The following is an 11779-nucleotide window of genomic DNA, read 5'->3' on the forward strand; positions in this document are numbered from 1 at the left end:
TCATACAATGTGTTATATATTTTTTTTACCCCCCTTGTGCTCTGCGAAATTATTCTGGCAATCCGAGCCTGACTAGGGTTTTAGGGTTGAAGGTCGTTAAATAGAATAATATTATTAAATTCGACGGAAGGAAGTTTTTCAACAAAACTCAGTTTACTTAGGCCTCATATAAAAAGAAAATGTTAGTATCGAAGGGCGTAGTAAAAACCACCTACGTCGTCATAAATGTTTTTTATTGAAAGCAAAAATTACAGTTAATTGAATGCAAGTTTACTTACTGCAAAATACCATCACCACGAATATTTAGATTCAATACAGAAAATAGGAAAAAATAAAGTAGCAGACGTTACAACTGTGATCCTCAGGAGACACTGCACAACTATGGATTACAGCAGTTTCTCGGACTTTTCCGAACCTGGCAAATAAAACCTATTTTATTCGTACAGATCCAGTCGTTCCAAAAGAACTGATGGTCGTCTGTTACAAATATGTGTACACAAGCTTCAACACCACCAGCCTTATCGGGTTGACCTTTCGAAAATTTGTTATAAGATATATCTTCACCTGTAGCAAACCAGAGATACGCGTCATTTGGTGATCCGTTTCTGGAGCCCCCGATCCAGTATCCATGAGTAATGCCAGCTAAATTGCAATTTCAGAAATGAAACTGGAAGCGGAGAACATTTTCTTTACGCTTACGGGTGAGGCAATACTTCGTTAACTCAGCCTCCAAGGCTTGTTCTTCTTCCTTTGATTTTATTATAGCAAGGTCCATTCCATTTTGAAGGCATGCAATGTAAGCTCCATACCAAGAAACAGCGGTTTTGTTCAGAACGTATTTCGGTTCAAGACGGCAATTCCATGCAATGTCAGAATCTTAAAATTAGTTTTGTTTTATTTCATATATAAGGCGAGTCATGAGGAACTGTATATACTTCTACCATGGAACAAGATTACTAAAAGAAATATCGAATGAGCATCAAAAAGTTGCTCGCAATTTTTATTGTTATTATGCAGGGAGTTTAACACATTTTGTCGAAAAATGGTTTTTACTATAACTTTAGAATGCCAGTTTTCTTTTTTTTCATTTTCTAGTGAAAGAGTACACCGTTGTGTATGAGTAAGATAATGTATTCGGAGTTCAAAAAATCTAGGACCGTTTCAAAAAATTTAATTAATAAAATTAAGAGAATTAATAAAATAGATCACAAATTTAGTAAAATAATACGTACCAGTCGGAGCGTTCCTCGTATCTTTACATTCGGTTGCAGAAGTGCTGGTAAAACCTGGAAAAAAGAGAGAATGGGTGAAAAAGTGGGAAATATTGCATAAGTTTCAAAAACTGCTTTATATATATATTTTTTATATGCTATAAGTATTATTATTTATTATTTTTTGCCTGCTTCGTGAAGATAAAATCATTTTTATAAGTACATAATAAATGCAGGATGACCAGCGATGAAAACTTTCTTGAATGATTTTGAAGATACGGGCAGATGTATAGACTGGTTCGTTTAAAATAATCAAAATTAACATATTATTTTCTTTTGTGGCTCACCGTGTACACTTGCGAAAACATTACAAGATACCTTACTATTAAGTGCAGAGATATGCAGATTTAAAAAAATATTAATATATTTTTTAAAATTTGCGTATACAGTAAACACTCGATACTGTGAACATCGGATAACGTAAACCTCCGGATAACGTGAATCATCTTTCTATCACATTAACCACCGTATAACGTGAACAAATGATTTCCGTTACCAGGGGAACTACTTCTGGGGATTCCCTGGCAGTCGTGCCCGATATTTCCCCAGTTTTACTTTGTAGTTTCATCTTTGTCGAAAGGTTTAGTGAATACATGTTGTTATATGTAATGTCGCTGAAAAAACCAAAGTGTTTAACTCTCCATGAAAAATCTCTTGTAATTCAGGAGCTAAGTAAAGGTGCAAGTGTTTCAAATTTATCCAGAAAATACAATATAGCTAAATCTACGATTTGCAAAATAAAGCGAAGAAAAGAAACCATTTTAAGAGTAATAACATATGTTGGATCAAGTAAAAGAAAAACACTTAAAGGGTCTGGATTACCGCAAATGAAAAAACAGCTATACAAATGGTTTCTAAATCAACGAAATAAAAATTTTGTCGTAAGCGGAGAAATGATAAAGCAAAAAGCCAAATCCATACATTCTGAAATAAAGGAAACTGATAAGGAATTTACGACTAGTGAGGGATGGCTACAGAGGTTTAAAAAAAGATTTGGAATTCGGTTTTCAAAAATTTCCGGGGAAAAACTTTCTTTCCAACCGGAACTACTTATTGACCCTTTCAAAAAGCAGTTAAAAAATAAAATGCAGAACCTTGGAATTACATTAGATCAACTTTATAATGCTGACGAAACGGGCTTATACTGGAAACTTCTACCGGACAAAACATTGAAAGACTGAAAAACAACGAATAACAACGAATAACAACAGTTTGCACAAATGCTACTAGAAGACATAAAGTAAAACCATTAGTTATCGGTAAGGCTGCCAATCCAAGGTCATCTTGATTATGAACACTCCAAGACAGCGTGGATGACTGCTGTGTGTGGATTTTTTAAAAATGGTTCCATCATTCCTTTGTACCTCAGGTAAATTTTGTTGTGTATTTTTCTTGAAATCGTAGCATAAATTTACGTATTCCTTTACAGGTTACACGTTTTTTGTCAAATAAAGGGCTCCCGATAAAAGCCTTACTTCTGCTAGATAACGCGCCATCTCATTCAAACGAAGAAGAATTAAAGAGCGAAGATGGACAGACAGTAACAATGTTTCTTCCACCTAACGTTACGCCGCTTATCCAACCTATGGATCAAAATTATATTACAGGAATAGCCTTCTTGCCGATGTTATAGCAAGTAATTCAAACGTAACTGATACATTGAAAAACTTGACTATTAAGGAAGCTGTTGTCAACTTAACGGCTGCATGGAATCGACTCGATTCACAAATTATTGCAAAATGTTGGAGAAATATTTTAGAGAACACTGAAATGTCCGAGGATGACGATGATGAATTACCTCTTTCTGTTTTAAAACGTCGATGGGACTATGATAAGGCAGGCTTAATCTCCAAATCCTGTGATCTTCTAAATACACTAGCACCACAAGTAAGGGATTTATCTTTACAATTTAAATGTGTTATTACATACATATGTAATTTATATATATTTGTAGGCCACATTCAAGGAAACTGATGTATTGGAATGGAATGTGAAAACGATCAAGAAGAATGTGAAGTTCATGTAGTCGAGAATTTTGAAGAAATGTGAAGTAAAGTGTCACTGGACAGCGCTATAACTGCATTAAATACTGCAATCCAGTGGGCAGAATATAGTGGTGTGGACTTCACAGACCTCATAGCTTTAAAAAGACTAAGAGAAACAGCCCTTGTGCAAAAAATTACAAATCCTAAGAAGCAAACTAAAATTTCAGACTTTTTTGTCACCCAATAATCTGCTTTCCGCTCTATTTAGATTAACCCCCGATTACATAAATAAATCGCTAACGTGAACGTGCGTTGCTTTACTTTGTGCACGGTATCGAGTGTTCTATTGTAATTGTTTTCGAAGTTTTTGCAGTTTTCCAAACTTTTTTGACATCCCGTCAAGATTTTTATTCAAGTCTACGTTATCTGAGCTGAACAATATTTAAGTAAATGAATTTTCTAATAGTACATATTTACTTACCGATTGCTGATATCCAAACAAAATAACAAATAAAGATAAAAATACCACAACGTTCCATTTTAGCTTGCTTAGCCATTCAAGTTCTTGTAGAGAACTGACTAGAATTTAGTTCTTTATATAGTAAGAATTTTACTACAATCCCCTAAACTTCACAGTTTCTACTGTTTTCGGTCGACCTTATCATATTCGCTTCCTGCACACTTCGATAATTTACATTATTTATGGAAATTCCTTATATTATTTATGTTAATTTCCTATATTATTTATGTTAATTTAAACAAAAAAAAATCTTAGATATGAAAGGAGACTTTATAGATAACCCTCATTCCAAGACAGTTAAACCATAAGCAGGAAATTTTGTCGAAGCATTTAAGTGTTTCCCTCCTAAAAATACGTTTTATGGCCCTTATCTTTATTTGATACGTGACGTTCCCCCTTCACGTGTTTTAGGTGCCATTCTCACCCTTATATATATTTGACGCTTTAAGAAACACCTTTCTATTCCACCCCCTTAAACCCTTGTATTGTCCGCCTCTGAAGTAAAATCAGATCATAAACGATAAGACTTGGGCTGGAAGGGACTTCCATTTTTGGATTCGAAGCGAAATGACGAATGAATGTAATAGATCTAAAAGGGGGGAGTTTAGAGGATTTATTCCCTTTTTGAAGGTGACCCGAGGACGGTTTTTGAATGTTTTGCCCGTTAAATGATATTAAAAACTAGCAAGCCACTTGCAGCGTTTTTTATCCTACGTACCCAAAAAACTGCTCTGGCAAAAATTACTGCTCTTTGTATTTGCATTCCTTAATAAAAATGTACATTCCTCACATGGGCGACATCAAAGGCAATGTAAATATAAACGAATAGAGAGAGAGAGAGAGAGAGAGAGAGAGAAAGATGAATAAATTTAACTTGGTTCGTATTAGGACAAGCGAAAGGGAATTGAGGCAGTCGGGAATTCTTCTGATGAGCAAGCAAATATAGGTTTGTAGTTGAGTCAACAATCTGAGATATGAACGTGAGCAGATCGATATCATTTGGAATTTACTTTAAGCCTTAGAGAGGCAGAAAATATTGGGTTTTGCACATCAAAGGTCAGATGCTGCTGGGAATCTCCTGTTTAGCTTTTCATAGTCGTGCTCCTAATCCTAAACCAGTTGCCCTTGCTTGTGAACCAACACTTTATGTTCCAAATTTTCTGCTAAACTCCCTCCTTTGCAGGTAGGGCTGCAGCTCTCCTTTACACCATAAAATGAACTTAGCGGCTCCATTTGAGCTAAAACACGCATTACCGTGGCCTCTATACCTGCGCCTGTTTATGGTAATACTTGATTTATTTGCCCACGTACTTCATAATACAACTTACTATCCATAAATTAGCTAATGAAAATGAAAAAGGTTTTGCAGGTACCAGCAGCATCTCCTACAATTTAATATCAACTATGTTATAATAGAGCAGGTAATGAAATTGTCCCAAGTTTCCAAGTTGGAATGTTAAAATCGGTTAAAATGACTCCTCGGTGACAGTCACAGTCATTTATTTAACCTTCCATTTCCATTTCTCTTCCTTGGATTCTCGTTAATGCACCCTCCAAAGAAAGCAATTTTAAACTGGGCGGTTGTTTGACAATAGTCTTGACGGACCCTCCCTGGTAATGAGATGTGAACGTCTTTATATTAAGACGAATGGCCCTCCGGCTGTCTTCAGGAAAAACTTTTTAACCATCCAATTAACGCGGAAAAAACTTATAAAGAAATAACGCTGTATCTGAAGTTTCCCTTGTTATCCCCCGGTCATATAAGTTCAGAATGCTAGTATCACTTAAACTTTATTCGTCCAGAAACATTAAATGTAATGGACAATTTGTGTGAGGTGGTGGAAGAAAAAAATATGAAAGTTCCTAACTTTTTATCTCGAGGCTCGAACGTGAAGGGCATTGAGTAACTTTTACTGCCGCTCTTCTCCTGGAACTTTGTATGGGAAAGAGGGAATTACAGGGTCGAAAGCCCATGATATTTGCATTTTCGCTGTGGAGTTTTACGAATTGGAGGTAATATATGTAGAAATAATGACCCGATACTTGGTATGAGCTACAAACCTAGAAACGAAATTGCTAGTTAAGACACAGAGACATGAATTTAAGGGGGTAAAAAAGAGCAATGGCAAAAATTATTGGTTCGCAAAAGTATTATATCGTTGGAATGATGGCGAAACGACGAATTTCCAAGAACTCATCGTGTTCTGTGCTAAAGGTCTCTTATTGGACCTCACCGGTCGTACTGGCAATACCAAATTCGAACGAAAGAGCAATGGGAATGCATTCACCCATTTTGCCTGTAGTCAAAATTTCCCTCCAACGAGCAGCAGCTCCTCAATCATTCCAATTTTTGGGATGAGCACTTGTATTATGGAAGTGGATGGCTCCCTCTGGTCACCTTTATTCACCTCTATCAAAACGGAAAGAGAAACTACTTGAAACTTTGGTATGTGCCCTCTCTACAGTGTGCCCGCGGCGAGGGTGCAAAGAAAAGAAAATTTGTTATTTTTCATTTACGACAAAAGTTTTTGCTTGTTCCAAAAAAGTTGAATCAATTTTCATCGTTTTAATTTTGTGGACGTCATTTTCAAAACCTCCGGCACCTCTCAAATAATCAATTCTCGCTTCCCGTCCTCCTAGAAAAATCCCCGAAAAAAGATTTATTCAATTGGCTACAATTTCCTCCTTTGTCTTAGAATATTCAGATAGTAGAGAAATCTCAGATTAAACCTGACACGAAATCTCCAACGACGTTCTTGTTGAATTTGACATTTTTTGCATGATTCCTAGCAATTCTTCGGCATCTGGTAGTTTCCGAACACTCAAAACTCGTAATAAAGTTTTGTGGTGTAATCTCCACAGTACTTAAATTGAAAAAAAACATAGTTTAAAGGAACTACGGGCGACTAACCTAAACTAACTAACCTTCGAATGAAACCGTGTCGTGTAACCGACACAGTGCTTAAATTGAAAGGAAACTTTGCGTGAAGGTGAAAGTGTCTTCTCTGATGTTTAAGTTAAAGAGAAACTCGGAGTGAAAGTCAAGAAGTTCCCACGTTCATCTCAAGGATCTAACAAAAATTTGAGTGTTCAAATAATGGCATTGAACTAGATAAGTACTGATTTCAAGCGCATGACCTTTTCCACATACTTTTTTTACCGTTGAGCTCAAAAAACGGACAAAATCCTATCCTAACTGTTCAAATAAAAATTGGAATAGCTTTGATTCCTTAATAGATATACTTTGATTCAGATGCCTCTCAGGCACCAATCTCCTCTAGTGCGAATGATAAACTCAATTTTTTGTATTCTAGACCTCGTGTGTATTTCAAACAATCAAATTTTACGCCTCGTCGCTTGGAAAAAATCTCTGAAAACCTAAGGAGCTTCTCGAGAACATGACCAGCTTTCTTCCATGTAGAGATTGTCAAGACCGTTTCACAACCGACAGACTGTTTACTGGCATTTATTTATGAGTGGGCACTGATCCCACGTACCTCTCAGGTCATTCACCTAGAATATGGATGACAAACTTCGATTTTGAACGTTACTTTCCAAACCTCCGTCACCTTTAAGACAATCAATTCTCCTATCTCGTCGCCTGGCAAAAATCCCCTAAAACTTATCAAAATTTATTCCTTTCGCTGTGCACTTCAAAATAAAAAATCGCATCCGACTTTCCCAACTTTCCATCCGCCACGTTCCGTAAATTTCCGTGACCTTTCGCCGTTTCGAACGTATAAGAATCGAGGGCTATGACTAATGTGATTGGAGCCGACCGGTTTTGTTGAGAAATTGAGAAAGACTGTTGTGTGCTCTATTGAGACAATTTATCATTTTTTGCCCTCGCTGAGGTTAACTTAATGTGATTTATAACGGTCTGGGGGCTTGCAAGGTTACTCGTGCATGAGCGCTTATAAAATGGATAATAGTTTGTCTTTGGGCCACTTTGGTATTCAGGACGCGTTCCTGAAGAAAGATAATGTACATTCTCAAGTATAAATACCTGCATATAGAAGACGTAATGAAAGAAGAAAACAGCTAACAGAGAGAAATCAAATATGTATAACCTTTCAGTGAATAAATATTCTTTTACAACAAATACATAACGGTAGAACATAGTCATTTTTATTTTTTCTGACCCCTTTAAGCGATTTCAATATCCAAGAAACCCTACTGCTGCCTGTTCCGAATTCCCAACGTATTGTTGAAATATGAAAATAAACCTATGTAAATGAGACCAAACAACAATTTTTTCATCAGGGAGCAAAGGAAAAAGGGCGGTTTAGTGCAGGAGTTATGTCTGTCACGTAAGGGCTCGAAATAGAAGGGCTATGCAGATACGAGACTGGATTTAAATTCATTATTAGAAGCAACAAAAGTGCCTGACAAGCTGGTTTTTAGAGTTCTGGAGGATATTGAGTTTTTGCTCAAAAAGTCAATAACACTACAGTTTTACAAGATTCTGTTGCGAAAGTTGATAATGATAATGATGATGATCGTTAAGACAATGTTGGTGATGATGATTGTGATAATCATGATGACAATGATGGTAATGATGACGAGGATGATGATGATGATGACGACGGTGACGATGATGATAATGATGTGTGTCAGTAATAATTACAAATTATCTCATGAAAAAGATAAAAAGCATGTTATTTGGTTGTTTGCTCAAATTTCCGTAACGGTTTCTCATCCTCAAGCGATACGCATGTCCCAACGTGTAATCATCGGCAGATACTGAAGACGATCGTAACTTCACATTACCTTCCGTTATAAAATATAAGATAATGGCGGGTAAAAAACGCTAACTTAATTATCTCGCCCCTCTACTTAAAAACCTCCAAAATGATAAATAGAGACCTGCGGAATAAAAGAAGTGAAACCGAAAGGTCGAATGAGCGAACCAATATTTTACTTCTCTAAACGCCGGGTTCCACGTTTTAATTTAAAAACGTTGCAGGAATTAATTATAACAGTTAAAGTGCTTTAGGTGCGAGCATGATAACATTGGATCTATTCCAAAAGGATCCCAAAAGGGGAAAATGGGGAGATTAAATATTGAAATATCTAACCAAAATAACGCTACTGCTCGTTATCGGATGTAGAGAGGTTCATAAATAACTATAAATGTATAAATACAGAACTGCATAAACTTCGATCGATGTATTTACTAGTTAAAGTAAAATTTTAACTGCACTTTGGTCTTTAAAGTCTATTACATTATCGTTAGAGATTGTACTTAATTCTCCCTTTTCGTATTTATTGGCTCCACTTCCATCGATGTATCTGCACCTAAATGTAGTTTTCTTTATTGCCCAGTAGCCACCATTTGGGAAAATAGGAAAACTTTAATGGCAGATGGCACAAGAGCCTCTGTTAGAGTAACTTCAATTTATGAGGAAATAACAACTGCAATTGTGTCACTAGAGAATTTTATGAATATAATCTGTTACGATAAACGCATCTTGATTTCTGTAGACGATTGATGCAGCCCTGTTTTTAAGCAATAAGCCTGCCTGTTTCACACTAGATTGACTGTTATAGTAGTCTTAGTTTGTGGAGAAAATAGTAACTGCTGTTATACTAATAGACGAACAACAATTTTCTAAATAAAATTTAACCATTTGTCATGAACGCATGCGTTTTTCTTCAGGCTTAGGTCGGTCCTGTTTAATACAAAAATTTGTGTCTACGACCTCTATTCGTGACGAAATAGTGACTATCACAAACTCACCTTTTTGTAGACGCTTAGTACGTTTCTGTTTTTCAAACAATAAATTAGCCAGTTTTACGCAAGATTCTCTGTTTTATTAAAAACTGGCTACTATTAATGCAAAATGTTCCACTTCGTAGAAGCTGAATACGGACCTGTTCTAATAGAGACATCTAATAGAGAAATAGTAGCTCTCCATGAGATACGTTTATTCATAATTTTTTTTGTATTGCAATTCGTTAAACAGACATCTATGAAAAAAACTTTAACGCCCTGTATGTCATTAACGGTGAGTCTAAGAGGCAACGTTGATAAGGTAAACATACACCATTGCCGAAAATGAAAACCGGACCTGTACATATTCTGATCAAATATTACTTTTGCTGACATCTAAAAGTAGCCTTGAATGTGAATTTTTCAAGAGGGACACAAAAGGTAAAAACAAACAAGCCACCGTCATAGCGAAGTGTTAATGCTTCGCTATGACGATGGTACGAGGTCGTACTAACATGCGGTCAACCAAATGCGTGTTAATTGTACTTCCCCTTGTTTTCAACGAAACCCAGCCAGTAGTTTCTGCCTGTAGCCATCGGACTTGGTTAGCAACCTGTCAAAATGTTTTCAAAACCTGTCAAGAGTAAAGAACTCGGAGTAACGGTTGAAGTTGTCATTTTTTGACAAATGTGTTGAGAGGTACCTCAGTGACTTTGACAACATAGTTCAAATCTGCAGCTGGCAGAAATGACTTCGTAACTCGATCCGTTATTAACAGAAATCCAAACCCAAAAAGTTATTTTTTTAATAATTCTATTTGGTTCTTATTTAGGGGTTTTGGAAATTTAAAAGTGCGTAAATATGATTTCCTCCAAGGTTACTCTAAAGCTATGATACCTCTCCTCGTTTTTTAGTCCATCCAGATCTCTGGAGCTATTTAAACCTAAATCCTTTATGGCGTTAAGGATAACCCCTGATGGCTCTCAGACACGTGATATTTGATCTTCTACAAACCCTGTCCTAAACAGTTTGTTGAATATCGGTTTAATGTCGGTCTAAGGCCGTCGGAGAAATGCAAAGATAATCCGGCCTCAGCGTTGCATTAGAGAGGTGTCCGTCAAGCTTTCTGTTTATACTTTAGACTACAAGAAAACAATGACAATATAACTCGGGAAAACGGGTTTTAGCAATCCCGATTTACCCCTTTCGGGGGCAGAAAACTTTCCGTGCAAATGGGGCGAAAATTAAACGAGAGTCAAATAGATTTTAATGATGCTAAAGGGTAGATTTCAACGTTAATGGAAAAAGTTTCATTGTGCCGATTTTCAGTGTTTATCCAGCCCTATTTCAAGGGCTAATTTGAATTTTAATTTCTGAAATTGTCGGTTCTTCGTCGGTACCACGGATTTTTTTATAGTAAATAAACCAGGAAAGAAAGTGATAAATAAAACAATACAATTTGTAGCTTAAAATGACGGAAATTAAACGACAACAAAATGTACAATACAATGTGATTGACCTACTAAATTAGCAAGGAAATAGTTTGACGAAGAACCGCTCACTTTGCTGAAAGGCACTCAACAACCTGAACTAACTTGATAATGTGCTGATTCTTGGCCAGCCGAACTTTATCATCAGTATTTATTCCTTTCGAGATATCATCTAAGGGGTTTCAGTATGGTCCGGTTGTGGGGATTGTCCTTCCATTTCTTCTGAAGTTGTAGGAGCTTTTCGGTTATTCTTGTCACGTGTGTGCGTTCGTACAGTAATTGGTTGGGTTACCAATTTTATTACCAACAAGAACACATAATTTTAATTTATCTTAGGAGAGCGTTCTTGGATTTTTTTATTGGAAGAAACGAATGAATTAAGCAGCTTTGCTTATGTTTTCTTTACATATTTTTTAAAAATTTAAAAGCATTAGTTTCCTTTAACGGTAAGTTTCATGCTACTAAATTTTCGCTTTTGAATCTTGCGTTTAGTCTCATAATTTATTTAATCACGTTATAAAGTCAAATCGAATAGGTTCGATAATTAAAAATAATGTAGACAAACGAAAGATTTTAAATTTTCTTTGCATTTAACTTTTTGTCGTGAAGCAGGGGTGCTACAATGCGTGCGAAAAGTAGCAGTGGACTTTGCTTCAGGGACAATTAATTCGGTATTTCACTTGCTTCGAAGCAAATAAGAACGCTCAAAACTAAAAATATCATTTCATGATTCACACGGGGCGGCTTGTAGTCATTTTTTCGTGAATATAATTACCCAATGATGTCACTACCCAAGAAAT

The 11779-nt window shown here is 36.1% G+C and overlaps 1 protein-coding gene across 1 annotated transcript; it reads right to left on the minus strand.

The window, feature by feature from the left end:
- Positions 1–216: 216 nt before the first annotated feature.
- LOC136408226 (C-type lectin 37Db-like) lies at positions 217–3905 on the minus strand. Its single transcript, XM_066389103.1, has 4 exons — positions 3738–3905; positions 1233–1286; positions 700–876; positions 217–642 (listed from the first exon to the last, which is right to left on the minus strand). Exons 1-4 carry the CDS (start codon positions 3811–3813, stop codon positions 380–382), a joined length of 570 nt encoding a protein of 189 aa, XP_066245200.1. The 5' UTR covers positions 3814–3905; the 3' UTR covers positions 217–379.
- Between the last annotated feature and the right edge of the window lie 7874 nt (positions 3906–11779).

This window comes from Euwallacea similis, chromosome 4 (assembly GCF_039881205.1).
Source record: "Euwallacea similis isolate ESF13 chromosome 4, ESF131.1, whole genome shotgun sequence".
In the NCBI taxonomy this organism is placed as follows: domain Eukaryota; kingdom Metazoa; phylum Arthropoda; class Insecta; order Coleoptera; family Curculionidae; genus Euwallacea; species Euwallacea similis.